General features: G+C 34.4%; 1 protein-coding gene across 2 annotated transcripts; it reads left to right on the top strand.

Moving 5' to 3' along the window:
• Positions 1-384: 384 nt before the first annotated feature.
• Positions 385-15,131, top strand: LOC107083102 (UNC93-like protein MFSD11). Of its 2 annotated transcripts, none has more exons than XM_015372086.1 (13): positions 385-847; positions 1,229-1,284; positions 1,378-1,485; positions 1,561-1,640; positions 3,608-3,704; positions 8,151-8,209; positions 8,369-8,513; positions 9,297-9,346; positions 11,693-11,758; positions 11,836-11,961; positions 12,044-12,218; positions 12,323-12,458; positions 14,876-15,131. In XM_015372086.1, the coding sequence occupies exons 1-13, from the start codon at positions 758-760 to the stop codon at positions 15,026-15,028; spliced, it is 1,341 nt and encodes a 446-aa protein (XP_015227572.1). In that variant the 5' UTR covers positions 385-757; the 3' UTR covers positions 15,029-15,131. The 2 variants fall into 2 exon arrangements, with proteins under 2 accessions (XP_015227572.1, XP_015227573.1); XM_015372087.1 differs by having other exon boundaries at positions 385-685.
• Positions 15,132-16,865: the final 1,734 nt, after the last annotated feature.

Raw genomic sequence — 16,865 nt, forward strand, 5'->3', positions numbered from 1 at the left:
GGCAAATTGATAAGACATCAAACATTTGGCCCTTTCTTAAAGGCACATTTCTACATTCAAATACAACAATGTCAAAGAGGACCTTCCCTTTTGGAATTTATGGAATCTTTGTGAATCTTTCCTAAATTGTGTTTTTTTTTCCCCCAATGTGACGAAGAGGCAGAAAACTAGTGGAACATTCATTTGAATGTTTGTGTTTCCTCTACCTTTAGAGGAGAATATATATATATATATATATATATATATATATATATATATATATATATATATATATATATATATATATATATATGTGTGTGTGTGTGAGTTTTGTTTTTTTAAATGAACGTTCCTCGCCGTCACCTCCGGACGGCAGCAAAGTCAAAGGAGTTAAATGAGCAGAAATGAGGCGAACGGAAGAAGAAGCAAAGCCTGAAAACTGTTAGGACTGTCCGGACTGTCCTCATGACGAAGGAAAAGTCTGAGTGAAAAAGGAAAATGAGCGGAAAAAACTGCCTGTAATTAAAGTCACAAGTTGTCATGTGTGCTGTGTATAATAGGAAGGAAGTGTCTGTGGAGTACAGTGCGGATCTATTGCCTTCTGTTCGCTGCTGCTCCTCTGCTGCATTAAACTGGAACTAAACTGTAACTGAACTTTTAGAAAATGGAGACGTTTGGGTCCTCAGGGGATCCTCTAGGATTTTAGGTAATTCATCGACAGAGGAGCTTTAAAAGCGAAAATATATTTTTAAAATGTATTAGGAGGATAAATAGAACTATGGCAGACAGAAGGACTTACAACGTCGTGATTTTGGGTGTGGGATTTCTGTTTATTTTCACCGCCTTCACCACCTGTGGGAACGTGGAAGTAAGTAAAATAAACCTAAATCAATTTGTCTAACCTGGTGCTTCTTAATTATTTACAGTCTATTTCCCCAAGTACTCATTTTAACGTTTGAGGAGAAAAAAAACAGACATCTTTAAACTCTTAATGTGTTATAAATCGAGCCAGCTGACATATCTTATTTTAGTTATGGTTAAGTTTTAGGTTTAGTGGATAGAACAAATAAGAAAATTGGTCTGCTGATGTGTTCTGAGGAGGAGGAAAGAGGAGATAGTCAGGCGCATCTCGTGTTTCTGATTTTCTTAAATGGCAGTGAAATGATCAAACAGGATGCATGACCCCACGCTGTTATTGGCTGATTTCTACTCCTTTGATAAACTCAACTCTTATTTATTTTCATTGCAGCAAACTGTGGTGAAAAGCCTGAAAAACTCAACTTTCAGTGGTAGTGGTTACCACAGGTAAAAAGAAAAAAACCCAAACATTTTTACAATAGAAAAACATGTAGATGCAGTAACTGTTTTTTATTTATTTTTATTTTACTTCTTCTAAAGTCTAGGGATCATCTATGGGGTCTTTTCATTCTCCAATCTGCTTGCACCAACTGTTGTCACAGTAATTGGAGCAAAACTGACCATGTTTTTAAGTGGCCTACTTTACAGGTAAATTATTCTGTCCTGATTATAGAATTTGCAGTGAGAAATAATTAAACACATCATGACTGTGCTTTTGTTCAGTGGTTACATCGCAGTATTCATCATGCCCTCTACTTGGTCATTTTACCTGACATCTGTTCTCATCGGCGTAGGAGCAGCCTGTAAGTTCCCATTACACCAATTGTGTCCTTATATTTCACACTTAAGTTTGTTGTCTGTACTATTTAAGCTACTATTTTTCATAATGTTTGATTGACCAATGTAAACATTTAAATTGTGTAAACAATTTCTAAAGTAAGTATTTTACAAAGATAAAAAAATGCATGAAAAAGCCAGAAAATACGACTTGTTTACTTTCATATCCCTAAAAAAGAAAAGCAAGTGTTTTTGCATATTCTTAGTAGGGCTGAAACAATCAATGGGATTAATCAGGATTAATCGATTATTGAAATAATCAACTAATTTTAATAATCTATTAGTGGTTAAATGGAGTATGAAGACTGTAAAACATACCCTATAGCTGACAGAGTCACCAACTTAGAGCAGCAATTACACCAAAATTGTAAAAGAAATGTAAACATTTTGCATTTACGATAAAAAAAAAAAACTGTCTGTCAATATGTTCAATAACGTTCAATGTTCAATGCAGAACTTAAGTGGAAACATTTTATTTTCACCTGGTTTAATTTAGTAAAAAATCTTCTTTATGGAACCTTTGTTTATCTAATTATCAATCAATTAATCCAAAAAATATTCATCAGATTAATGGATTAGCAAAATAATCGTTAGTTGCAGCCCTAATTCTTACCATTAAGAGTTATATGTTGTTTGAGTCCGTTCACCAAGAGTGAAATAACTATGCAATATATATACATTTTAAAAAGTCGGAGATAGAAAGTCTGCAAAAGTTTGAATTTATTGTCACTTAATCTAATCTAAACAGGGTAAAAAATATACATACAAGCTTGGATATACTAAGCAAGACATATGGTGAAATGCTCTTCAAAATGTTGTAGGGAAATTGCGTTTTTCTTTTCTAAGGATTCATTAACTTTTAGTGTAGAGTTTTTCTTTTTGAACTGATTGGTTTGTTTTAAACACATAGCTTCCAGTACCAATATAACCCTGAAGCATTGTCCATGCACTACATTTAGAGTCTTTCTAGAAACTTAATCTTATTCCAAAATTGATTTACCTCGGATTCCAAAGCTTTCACATTATAATAGGCGTTAGTGTTTCTGGTTGTTCTTGAACATCATAACCTAAGGATAAGGATCTCGGACACAAATAAAACTGGTTTTAAATCATGAACAGATAAGTTATCTTCTGAAATGGTTTTGCCTCAACCTTGATTTTATATCTGTTGGGAAAATCAACGCCAGGTCTACCCCACTAAAGCAGAGGGTTAAAAAATATATAAGAGTTTCTTCACAGAAGCAGTCAGATATCTTCCTAGAATTGTGGGAAGTTTATAATGGCCGGAAAAAAAAAAAAATCTGCTAAAGATGAGTGTATGTAAAAGTTTCACTTTTACCACATTTACATAAATACCACTGACCTGAAGCAGCTATAAATTTGTTCTTTTTTCTTAGCCTAATTGCTCACACTGAGAATACACTCTGAAGGAGCCTACAGTGCATTAAAACAGCTGAAGATAATAAAGCTTGTAAATAGCTTAGTGTGACTGCCGCAGGTCTTTGCATTCCATAGAAGCCCTGTTTTTCTCTCGTAACACAAAATCCAAGTTTTGCTTAATCATGCATGCAGTGATTATTGCGCCTGGGATACGACGATGCTATTAAGAGTACCTCCTGAATTAGACCTTAAATGGGTTAGAAACTGTGTCTCCAAGTAAAGCAGTGCATCTTGAGTTTGCTCAAAAACTGTGAAAATCCAGAGTAAGCCCCCTCCTGAGCATTGGAAGGCAAAACATGAGGAAAAAGATATATTCAAAGCAGTTGTTTTTTGGTGTAGCCTCAAATCACTGCAGTACGTTTCAGTTTTATCAAGGCTTTGGGCTATTTTATATTTAGATGCATAACTTACATAGGCACCAGTGTAACTTGTCCATTCCTGTCGGCATCTGAGTGGTGAATATATCTTTTTCCTCCCCCGCATCGTCCCACAGTGCTCTGGACGGCTCAGGGGTCCTTTCTGGTGGAAAACTCAGAAGCTTCCACTATCAACAGGAACACCGGGATGTTTTGGGCTCTTCTACAGTGCAGGTAGGAAAGTTATACTCCAGGCTCACGCAAAATAAGTTCATGCATTAAATCCGGTAAATGGTTTTAAATTAGCTGAAAATACCCTTTATTTTAGTATTAATTTATATAAAGATATTTAATTAAGTGGAATTTATTATGGAAATTAACATAAATGTTCTATTAAACATATATATCTATAAATCATCCATGTGATATTTAAGAATATACCTGTATGCTTTCACATTCAACTAAAAATAAGTTTTTAATCAGTCCATATTAGATATTATATATCCTGTATTATACCCTTTCCTGTATAATCTGTATATAGATTCCACATTTATTTATTTTATAGCCTCTTAAAATGACTCTCTGTTTATATATAAACTATTTAGAGTCCATGCATTCATAGTCACTGTACACATGTAAATAAATATTTATATCCTATATAGCACTTCTGGATAAATGCAAACTATATTTCATTGCTTTGCTTTGTGACAGTGTAATGACAATAAAGGAAAATTTGATACCATTCTATCCTATTCTATCCTAATATTATTTTCCAGCATTTGTCATCATAGGACTTTATTTTTCATTGCCTGTGTTCTCAGTCATCCGCGTCACGGCAACCACAAACAGGCTTAAATTGGAAGGCAACCGCACGTTTCGACATCTATCCAGGGGTGTTTGTCAGTTCTGTTGGCTTGCATCAGAACCTTATATATTTCATTGTGTTTATATAAAATACCCAATGTTAAAACTATTTTTTAACCTAAGCTGCAACATTTTCTGTCCAGAGTAAATAACACTTTGACAGGATATCTTTCTTTGCTCCTCATTTACCATAGTGAGATTTTAATAAATCATTTTGACAACATTAGTCTCTACCTGCTCAGCCTGAGCATATTAAAAGCTCCTTAAATCTGCAACAGGCAAGTTTTGGCCCCTTCCTTTCTTGGATCTGGCCCATTTCTCATGCATGCTGGCTTGGACAGCTAATTTGTGTTTGCTCCAATTTGCAAATTGAATTAGTATTATAATTACATTGGCTGTCACCTGTGCCAAAGCTCCCAATAGGCCAATGCTAATCTGACTCTGCAGTGATGATCGCGGCTGTAATAAACTTATGATTCAGTTGCTCACAGGCTGCAAACACAAACACAGTTTGCTGCTGTTAGTATTAATGAATAACCTCTGCCTCCCATCACTGGGGCCCTGGGAAGGAAACCACATTTATATGGATATTTAATTAAAGACAGAAATAGGTGTAGATATTTGATGGAAGGTTTTATTTTCCTGAACTCTAAATTTTGTTGTATTTTTCATCACAGACAGAAATTCATTTTCTTGAAAAAAATTAATTTAGGGAACATTTTGTACCACTCACTCCATTTTTCAAATGGATCACTTAGCACCCCGCTCATCGTCTTTTTTTTTTTTATTACACTAATCCTCAAAGTGGAAAAAAACACATAAATTAAAGGTCAAAGCGTTTAAGCGTTAAAAAGCCTAAAGAGGCTCAATTCATGCAAATTCTGGAATCCACTAAAATTGCAGACCTGGGTCATATTCAAAGGGTAAAATATTTAAACATACATACACAAACCGGCTCTACTTAACATGAAGCTTGGTGGGAATTTTTATCAGTTATGATTTGCCTGCGTCATTTTTTATTCATATGTGAAGTTGTGATTGTTGTTCAGTCATAGCATGCTACCTAAAGAGCCCCTCCAAAAAAGGAACAGATAATCAAATGACTTTAAGAAGGCAAATTTTGCAAAATATGTTGGCTGTTCAAGGTCAGCTGCTTCTTAAATACAGAGAAAATACAAGCAAATTGAGAAGTTTGAAACTGAGAAATGACATAGCCTTAAAAGAAATTATATATTCATAATAGAAAACTTAAATATTTCTAAAACATTTCAGAACTCCATTTGCTAAGTTCAAGTCCTAGTAAGCTAATCTGTCCCAAATTAAGAAAAACATTCTCAAACCAGCTCTCCCAATATAAATTACACTTTGAGGCCCTCTATTTGTTCCAAAAATATTGATTGCTGCAATCAACAGTCCAATCATCAGATCTACTATAAATTCATTGCAGCCCAAACAAGGTTGTTTACAGCCTCCTGCTTGGATGCATCATCTAGTATTAACAAACATATTAGAGTAAACTGGAATGTTGTTTATTTAGACTAAAAGTGTCATGTGGTTCATAATGTTTTGGCTTCAACTGCAAAAGCCATGTGCAAAAATAACCTGTAGTGCCAGAAACACCCCCAAATAAAATGGGTTTGTTAAATAAAAATAAGCTGTATAGAAACAGATAATAAAAATCAAACAGAATATCAAGCATACTACTGAATAATGAATATTTAAATGTCCCTGCAACCAGCTAGAAAATAAAATTGAAAAAAAATAAAATTGAATTTGAGCAATTAGCTTTTTAAACTGTGTAAATGTAAGCAACCACAGATGCTATGTTTAAAAAAAAACAAAAAAGCACTTTTACTAACTTGTATGACTTTTATGGGTTACTCTGTTGCTCCTGTATTGAAGCCACTCCTTAAAACCTGAGATTACCAGCTTTTCTGTCACTAATGACATCACTGTAAGAAATCTGACAGCCAAATTTGTTGTTAATACTAATCAATGTCAGCCCACTGATCATCCTTCTCCCATGACAGGTCTTTGGTAGTATTTTATTAATTTAAGCATTAAAAAGTTCTGCTCTGCTGATTCAACAGTGACCCGGAGAGTGAAGGCCATCCTCAGAACTGACAAAAGATTAAAGTAGAACTTAAATCCTTTTTTGAGCGAAAAGGTAATAAATAAGGTTATATATATCTGGAAAGCTTTCTATCAGACAATTCAAATTTATTTTGTGCATGAATGATTTATACATGATTATATATATATATTTATGTAAAGAAAATTGACCATTTGATCAGGAAATTGTGTTTTTTTTGTATTAATATAGAAGTTGTAAAGCTAAAAAAGACTAAAGAATGAATTGCTCTTAGGGAGCCTCTAGTGCCCTGGGGCCATAAGCAGTCATGTAGTTTTCTTATGCCTTGGACCAGCTCTGTGCAGTCTTTCTCTTTCCTCTAAGATAAGTTTTTCTTTTTTAAAACCAGAATGTTCAGTTCTCACAGTTTCAACTTTTCAAACATTTGTTCAAAAACCTTAAGGCATAACCACATGATATTAAGTAAACCTAAAACAGCAAACAAGCTTATTTTTTGGAACAACTGTATACTGCTTTTTTGCAGCTCTGGGTGTATTCATGTTTAGTTCTCTCTTAATGGCATAGCTCCAAACATTAAAGTCCATTAATTGTTTATTGAAATATCTTTGCCTTGGGGAGATTTTTAAGTCAAACCCATTTAACTGAATGCAGCAGTGGTTTGCAATCCTCTCAAGAAATCCTGTCTGACTACTGATCGGTGAAGTGCAATATTAATGTTTTTTTTTTTTTTTTCATTTTCCGAATACGCCTCTGCAAAAATATGTGGTTAAAATCCAATTAGGTTTTGAGTATTTCACAAGTTTTTCAAAAGTGCTTCCCAGATGAAGGTTATGCACAATTTTAATCTTAGGGAGGCACACAAAAACTCAAGCAATAACAGGATATAAACATCTGCATGCCACTAGTATAAATCATGTTAGGACAAAGAAATATATACATTTAGCATTTTATTTCTTAAATGTATGTCTATATATATATATATATATATATATATATAAATATATATATAAAAAAACCCTATAAAGCAGATATAAGATGTCTGATTTCTTATACCTTAAAATCCATTTAATTATATTTCCAGTCTTTATTTTATCTTCAAAATGAGTTTAGATTATATATTTAAATGCTTATTATTCAAATCAACATGCAGGTATATTAGGCTAGTTTAAGAAATAAAATGTTTTTGTTTAACCTGTTTATATTTTGTTTTTCTCTACTGAAAAAAAAGCTTTAGTTCACATTAAAGCAGACAATAAAAATACTACAAAAGCATAGAACTTAACCTGTAATCATGCTCAAGATGACACAGACTTAATGCTGCACAGCATATTTTTTGCATGATGTCATATTATAGGATTTTTAGAGGAGACAACATTTGTACGGTTCTTTTATGTAATGACAGGCAGATACTTCATTTTTGCATTCCATTGTGTGGATTTTTGTGGATGCTACGCACCATAAACTTCACACACAGAATGCTGACACTGGGATAACATGGCATACAGAGAATATATAGTGCACTATATAATATGTAAAGAGCTATTGTAAGCAGGGTGTGTTTGTGCAGCAGGTTGAGGTTGGTTAGATTTAAAAGCTCCCTAAAGGAAAGGTGGGCTGCATATTTATGTCGAGTGAAAACAAACAGCGTAGCTCTGCTAATGATTAGAAAACACACAACAACACAAGCCTTTTCAATTCATTTATAGTGTCATTTTTATTTGCAGTATGCTGTTTGGGAATCTTTACATTTACCTGGACTGGAATGGAAAATCTGAAATATCAGGTAAGGTTAGACTTGGTTAATAACTGTTGGAGAATAAAAGGAAAATGTTGCATGGTGGTGGAAGTTAAGTTTAATCAGACAGGATTAAACGAGTGGCTATCATTCTGAATCTGTTTTAGTGTGATGGTTTTAAAATAAAGCTGTTTATTTAAATCTCAGAGAGCAGCAGGAGGAACATTTTTCTGTTCCTGTTGGTCGCTTCCATTCTTGGCACTCTTAGCTTCTTGGTGTTGAGGACGAGCCACCATGAAGAGGAAATGCTGTCTGAAGAGGAAGGGCAGTCGCTGCTCTCAACTCGTACAATGTAAAGGATCCTCCTTTAGATAATTATCCCCTTTTCTTTGTGGTCTTACAAAATCAACCAGAATATAGCAACATCAGCCCTCAGGAATAACAGATAAAATCAAAAATGAAATAGTTATGCATTAACTGTTCTTTCCCTTGATGAATCCTCCCAGAAAATTATTTTCCTCCAAATTGCCCGCCTCGGATTTTCCAAGTGTTTTGTCAAGATGAACTTAAGGCTTGGCAGGCATTCTGAACGAGTTTTGTCCTTCAAAAAAATGACACTGAACATTTTTGCCATGATTATTGCAATTTTAACACAGTCAAGCCCAATCACAGCACTTAAGAAGAGTAGGTTGCAATCAGGCAGATCTTGGGCAGCTACGATGGAAAAGCATTGAGTGTGGCAAGAAAAGCCCTCAGCCCCCCCGTTTTCTTTAGACATGTTCTAATTCTTATGATTGTCGACGAGATATATATTTATACATAAAAAAAGGACAACTGAAAGTCAGTTTAGTGGAAAAAAATACATTGTGATGGTACACATTGTGACCTGGCAGAAATACGAAATTTGATCCCTTCCCATTGGTCAACCTTTAAATTTAACTCTGATTCTAACAGAGCAAAAAAAAAAAAAAAAAAAACTGCAGAGAAAGATCTTATCTCTCACTCTCTCTTCAAGATATGTTTTTAATGCTTCTTTCTGGAATATATCCATTATTACTTAGTGTGTTTGTTTAATTTACTTTGGCTGATTTGAGTACTGTAGAAGGTAACATCACTTTTTTTTCCTGCTGTTTAGGTACAAGAACAGGGCAAACACTGCCTTGCAGGATACCAAGACTGAATTCCGTAAGTTTAAATGGAAAAAAAAAACACTTATTAAGTAATTTCCCTCTGGGATTATTAAAGTATTTCTGATTCTGATTCTGACTTGAGTTCCATATAGTTTGGTATTTCTTGTTTCTGCAAAATAATCATCCTGTCTTGTTTGTTTACTACTAATTATATCTGACTGTAGATATGGTGACTCTCTTGTCTTCCCCATTTTGAAGACAGGCTAAGAGAAACAGACTTTTTACACTAAACGCCTGTGCATTAATTGTGCATGTTACAAGTAATCTACAAAGATTGCTGTTCAAATGTTAAGATGTGCAAACTGGTTCAGTTTTTTCAAAATAAGCAGATTCTGATGCAGGCAGATGAGGCTTTAAGCTATAGAGATGGAGGTAATAATGACATTTTTTTTAGGTCATGATAATACTAAATATAATGTATAGTGAACTTCACATAGGTAGTCTATCTCAAGGTGTGAGGAACAAGGGTAGAAAAAAACCCAAAAAACCTTGAGATATCGCTATCATCAGAAATGTTTGTTTGCATTTTACAACCGGATTTTCAGACGTGCTACTGTAAAAAAGATGCAAAAACCGCCTGAGTTTCAGCTTTGAAAAACTGAGTGAATTTCAGATGCAAATCGCTTGTCGGTTTCTTTAAAGATCTGCCCTGTACATTTAAACACGTGTGCACGTATTGTAAGATGCTCAAAACCTTCTGAAGATCAGGCCCAAAGTGCTGTATGTATCCAGGCATATTAATGGAAAGTTTAGGAAATGAAAAAAAAAAATGCAATAAATAAATAAATAAAAGGCAGGTAGAAAAACAGCAGGGAGGGATTTGTAAAGCAAAGCCCATTCAGGGGTTAGGAAGAGATTAACCAGAGATAGACCATGGCCAAAGTCACACTTTGAAGAGCTTCCACACAAAGATACTTTGAACCCTGGCAACAGCAGATAGATTGATTGCATTGAGCAACTCTTCAACCAGAGACAATGTTAAAAGCACCTCTACTAAGGTAATGGGAAATGACCTGTACTTATATATGTCATTCACTCATTCAAGTGAATGATGGTGGCAGGATTAGAGTTAAATGAATACAAAAACAGAGCATACTGTATTTTTGATCATTCTGTATAACATATAGTATATAGACAGTATCAGTACAAACGTGTTATGGTTTTAGAAGTGAAATACCATGAAAAATCTTTTTTTAATTGTAATTAAAAATATTGAGATGCACCTTTACACTGAGTAAGGGATGGACGATGATTAAATGGTGAAAAGTCTTGGCTTGACACATGAGAAATTAATTAAAAAGACTCTGTTTGCTAAGCAATCCCCACCGTTTTTAGGGCCACAATTGTTATTGGCAAAAAAAACGTAATAGAATTAAAAAAATTAAGAATAAGAAAAGTTAAAATTGTAAAAATGTTTTTAAAGTTAAATAAGAAATTATATTTGCACACTATGCTTTTCCTATTATATTTACTAAGAGATATTTGCGGAACATGTCTGTTTAAACAATAAATACTGCTTTTAATACACATCTTACACATACCTTTTTATGGTAATCATTTCATTGTTTATTATTAAGGCCAGGTTATTTTACAATATGGTGCTTTTTTTCACCCCGGAGTTTCTACAGTTAATATTAAACCATCATATTGTAGGTCTAAAACCCCCATAATATGATTTTTTTTTTTTCTTTTTTGGGGGTTTTGTCACATTTGACTGCTTCCATTCTGCAACTAGCAGGAAGTCACAGGCAGTTTTGTTTTTCTTCAAGTAAAACTTGCTTTCATGTGGATAGAAATCTCCCTTCTTCGCGACAGAGTACACAGACAGTGCCTTAGTGCGAGTTTATCTCAGATTATCTCTGTGTTTGTCAACTGGAAACTCTGCTGCACTTGCTCCTGCTTTCGGTGTTGCCCCAGGTTGTTTGGATGATCTGATTGCTCTTTGTCTCGTGTGTATCTTGTGCGCGTGCAGACTTGTGTGCACCTGCCTCGAAAGATATCAGGTTTATCAAAGATGCATGCTGATTCATGTCAGGAAAGGGCATCAAGGCATACATAAACAAACCTGCTGGGATCTCTGCCCTAAAATCTAAATTTCTCTAACAACCTGAATGGAAGCCTCTCCTGGGTGCTTGCCTTTCTGCATTTAAATGTGGCTCTTTGGCTCATTTTCCCCATCATCTTTCAGCACTGAACTTTAATTCTAAGAAGAAAATAGGGCTTTAAAGTCTGCTTTTAATCCACATTTAGTGGAGCAGTAAAAGAGCCACGTTTGTTCAAGAAATATGGTATTTTATTAGCAATTTAAATTAGTGTATTAATTTTTTTTTTTTCTTTACAGAAACGATCCTGCAGCTATTGAAGACTAAAACTATAATACTTCTGAGTCCCTGCATGGTATACAGTGGTAAGGGAAAATGACTAGATGTTTTTTCCTTTAGTGAAATAGTTGAAGTTGGAGAACAAACTGTCTCTGTCTTCCAGGACTTGAGCTGTCTTTCTACAGTGGAGTGTATGGAACGTGCATTGGAGCAACTGCTCACTTTGGAGAAGCAGCCAAAGGCTTGATTGGCATCTCTGGGATTGTGGTGGGAATCGGAGAAATAGTAGGTGAGTTTATTTACTGCTCTAAGAGATTTAAAAAACCATAAGAGGTTTGTTTAATTCATGCTAGTGTCCTCTGTCCCATCAGGTGGAGGTCTGTTTGGACTATTGTGCAAAAACAGTCGCTTCAGACGGACCTCAGTGGTGTTTCTGGGAATGGTTGTCCATTTTATTGCTTCCTACTTGATTTTCCTAAACATCCCAGAGGATGCGCCTGTCGTCTTTGAATCCACCACCCAGAAAAATCCATTTCTAAGTCCAAGGTAAGTAGTTTGTCTTATTATTTAACAGAAGGGAAAGCAGGCCTCAGGAAAGGCAGTTTTTATTCATGTCATGTTATTAATAAGCGCTGTGTTTTCTCCCTCAGTGCATCCATTGCCCTGTTGTGCTCTTTCCTGCTTGGACTTGGAGATAGTTGCTTTAACACGCAGCTCTACAGCATATTGGGTTATGTTTACGCCGAACAAAGCATGCCTGCTTTCGCCATCTTTAAATTCATCCAGGTAATCCTCGATTGCCAATTCTCAGACATTGTTAGCAGAGCCAAGCAAAGCTCAGTCAAAATGTTGTCCTGTCAAGTGTGAAATAAATTCAGCTGAAGCCTCATTAATAGGGATGGAAGGTGTCAGAGAGGAAAATCTTCACCCCTCCCTCTTTTCTTTGCTGCAAAGTTGATCTCTGAAAAAAAATTACCCCTAGGAAATTGTGATATTTTCTAAGCTTGTCTTTGGAATAATGAAACCTTTTTTTTGTTTTTCTCAAGGCATCAAACTCACCCATGCTTTTAACTCTATACTGCCATGCAACATGAAGTGCCTAAACAATATCAAACGTGTCATGCTTGATTTAAATATAATAAAACTAGATAAAGGTTTATCACATCTGTCAATCTAAATGTTGTAAGTAGTCAATTCACTTCAGTTAGTTTTAATTTACACTTAAAGAGACGGTGCAAAACTGTCACCTATGGGAGACTTCAAATGTGAAATCCTCTGCTAATCAAAGAACACATAGGTCTTTTTCATCTTTCCCAAAAACGTCTTGCTGGTGTAGAACCGAAGGTTTGATTTAGACAGTAGTTTTATTTTCACAAATCAGGATAAATTAAATCAGTTTTGCATTTACTTTGGTTAGCAAACAGAACAATTTGCTAGATAATCTTAAATGTTTACTAATGATAAAAAATAAGAATAATATGAAAACAAAAAAGCAGTTTCATTGAGCCCAATCGAGGCGTAATGTGTAAGAGTTATAAATGTGTGAAGTGATTTTGAACAGCACTTTGGTCGGGTTTGAGTTGTTGCTGGTCTTTTGTGATCATCAAAAACAGTTGTCTGTGTTCTATAGCTAGTGCATCAAAAATAGAAAATGGAAGAAAAGAGAAAATTTTACATTGTTTCTACAATATAAATACTGTGCATCTGGCAAATAAATTATCAATATTTAGCTGTGGAGATTTTTAAAGTAATCGATATGTGAAAAAATAGCAGCATTTTATTTAAGTGACCAAGCCAGAAACTGTGCAGAAAACAGGATGAATGTAACACCTTATTGAGGCTGTTGGGAACAGTGAAGTTTATAAAGCCTTACAGCTGCTGGGAGGAAGGATCTGTGATAATGCTCCCTGGTGCATTTAGGGTGCAGCAGTCTGTCACTGAAGGAGCTGTCCAGTTCTGAAAACAGGTTCTGGTGTAGCTAACTTTTACCTCCAATGCCTAATTAGCTGTTTCTGTTGTTGGCATTTTCCCCTGAATGCAAGCTTTAGTGGTAGTGATAGACCGATGCATTGGCTAGATGATATTCTTGGCCAATATTTTCTTTTTCTTCATGTATCGTTTTAAGCCGATAAGATTTTTTTATTAATAATAATTTGGAAATTTAACAAAAAAAAGGAAAAGGAAAAAACAAAAACCGCCCAAAGAAAAAAAGAAAAAAACTTTAGAAGCACAAATCAGTGATTGGTCAGACTGATGTCTAAATAATCAGTATTTTTCCCCTAAAAAAAAAACTTTTATTGGTAGATCTTGGACTAGAATCGCACTTCTCTCTCTCTTTGAATGACATGTACCAATGCTAATACTAACTGACAGGATAAAGAAAGTACAACTTTCCTGATTGCAACACATTAATTAAGACCTTGCAGCAATAAAGATCTGTGGTCCACATTAATTTGTTACCTTTACTTCCAGTTCATTACAGCCAGATAACGTCCAATGCCAACATTTTGATATTTTTTTTTTTTAGAATTGTAGAATAAAATGAAACCTTTCCCTTTAAACCCTGTAGTTATAGTAAAGTAATAATGGATTATGTTTTTACTTAGATGTTGAAACACATCTTTCATTTTGTAAACATAAACAAAAAATTATCTTAAATGTTAAATTTCGAGGAAGAATTCACTATGGTGGATTTCCATGTAAAAGATTTGGCACTGTTACAATAAATAACAGGAAAATTGTATATTTTCAACTTCTGAAAATGTCTTTGTATTTTCTTTCACTTGCACACCCCTCTCAAAAAGGATTCAGTGAACAATTAAATTTATCTCTATACATATATATATTTTTTTTAAAATACAGAGCATATCAAATATTATATTTGGCTGTTTTTGTGGACATTGGCCTTTAATATGGTTCAGCTGTTTTCAGAGTCAAGGTTTAACTATAGAGATAATTGAAAAATAACACCTGGTTTACTGTTGTCCACTTTCTCACAATTAATTTGCACATATTTATATACTTTGCACACAATACCAAGTTTCTTCTTTGTACCACTAGAGGTAGCTCAAATACCACCATTATGACATTTACCAGAGTTTGAAAAACATGGCTGTGCTCTACAGTTGAGATGTTGGGAAGCTTGCGGTTCTTTCTTCTCATAAGAAACAATAAAATGTTTTTTTTGTGTGTGTGTGTGTTAGTCTGTGAGTGCAGCAGTGGCGTTCTTCTACAGCGGCTACCTTCTGCTGACGTGGCAGCTCCTGCTTCTGGTCCTCCTGGGTTTTATTGGAACTCTCTGCTTCTTCGTAGTTGAGAGGATGCAGGACTACTCCATGGATTCACAGGATTATTGAACAACAGGAGATTGTGATCATAACCATTTGTGTCCTGGAAACAATTATCCTGAAACAGTCCTGTATTTTTATATTTAATAATGTATTATTCTAATAAAGCAATGAAAACAACAGAGAGCTTAAAACCATGTTAAGTGTCATAATGTATTAAAAACAATTATAAGCCATGTTTAGGAGACTTTCCTTATCAGTTCACTCTGTAGGATAAGTTTCAATAAACACTTGCACCTAATTGGGTCTTTTTATCAAATCTTAACCACTTATCTTATTTAATACTATTTTTTATTTCTAGCTCAGGTTTGTTTTAATGAAATAATTTTTGTATCTAATCTGTCTTTGTGAATATCAGTGACACTAAGTAATGCCTGACAATCACTACTTTCTGTTATGTTTGTACATTTTGCTTTATAATGTCAATGTTTCTTCCTTTTGGTAAATCTTTGAATAATAAAATATATTAATACCCGGCGGAGTCATGTGCCTAAAGTGAATCAGCCATTTAGCATCACATAACAAAAAAAAAAAATATATATATATATATATAATATTAATACCCGGCGGAGTCATGTGCCTAAAGTGAATCAGCCATTTAGCATCACATAACAAAAAAAAAAAATATATATATATATATATATATATTCAGACAGAAAAACGTTGCAGCAGCTTGATGTATTTCTCCTGTTTTTAACATAATAGCAAACTAATTTCCCTCAGAAATTTTTTTTTAAATCTTTCCTTTAGGGCCCATGTGAAATGAATATCTAATTAATGTTCCAGAATAATTTCATCTCATCCTGCAGCAATAGAATAAACTACTATATTGTTGGGCTTCTTAAGTTAAATAATTCATTTTTTTTTTTTTACAATAAAATGGAAGTGTTTAACTTTTAGGTTTAGTTTAAAGTTTAAGAAATTTTAAATATTTCATAAAAAATAATATTAAAAGCTTCACATTTCTAATTAAATCTCAATACCATACAGTGTTTTAAATGAATCATTGAAATACAAACTAGTATGAAATAAAAGCAGCATACAATTTTGTTTTTGCGAGGGAATGTGTTTTACAGATAGGTGACTAAAACTTTAGACCCTTTTTTATAATAATGATATACGGTAGTTTTAGAATATTGCTTAATTACTCCATTCACTACTTTATGTATCGGTAGCAAATATTTTCGATCAATCTTAAATGGTATAAAAGTAAAGAAAAACTAACTAGAGATTTCTTTAGCTTGACTTTGGCAAACTGCTGCTCAGTGGAGCAGAGGGAAGCACTGCTGCCTTGCAGCAAGAAAGTTCCGGATTCAATTCTTGGTGCGGGGTCTTTCTGCATGGAGTTTGCATGTTCTCCCTATGCATGCCTGGGTTCTCTCTGGGTACTCCGGCTTCCTCCTACAGTCTAAAAACATGATTGTTAGGTTAATTGGCTTCTCTAAATTCTCCTTAGGTGTGTGTGCGTGAATGGTTGTTTGTCCTGTGTGTCTCTGTGCTTACCTGCGATAGACTGGCGACCTGTCCAAGTTGTACCCCGCCTCTTGCCCATAGACAGCTGCAGATAGGCACCAGGACCCCTCACGACCCCAGCAGGGATAAGCGTTACAGAAAAAGGATGGATGGACTTTGACAAACTCTCTTTATTCATTCAGCATTATAAATAAACACCTGTGAGGTCAACATTCTTAATAATTGGGCTGCAAACCTTTTGTTTTTTGTGAGTTGTGATCTTTTACATTAGTCTTAAATTTACTAAAACATGTATCCTACCCTTGTGACCAATCTCACCAGCCTAATTTACTTAATTCTAACCCCAATTTGTCAGATTTGTTTAAAAATCAAT

This window comes from Cyprinodon variegatus, unplaced genomic scaffold, assembly GCF_000732505.1.
Source record: "Cyprinodon variegatus isolate N-32 unplaced genomic scaffold, C_variegatus-1.0 Scaffold68, whole genome shotgun sequence".
In the NCBI taxonomy this organism is placed as follows: domain Eukaryota; kingdom Metazoa; phylum Chordata; class Actinopteri; order Cyprinodontiformes; family Cyprinodontidae; genus Cyprinodon; species Cyprinodon variegatus.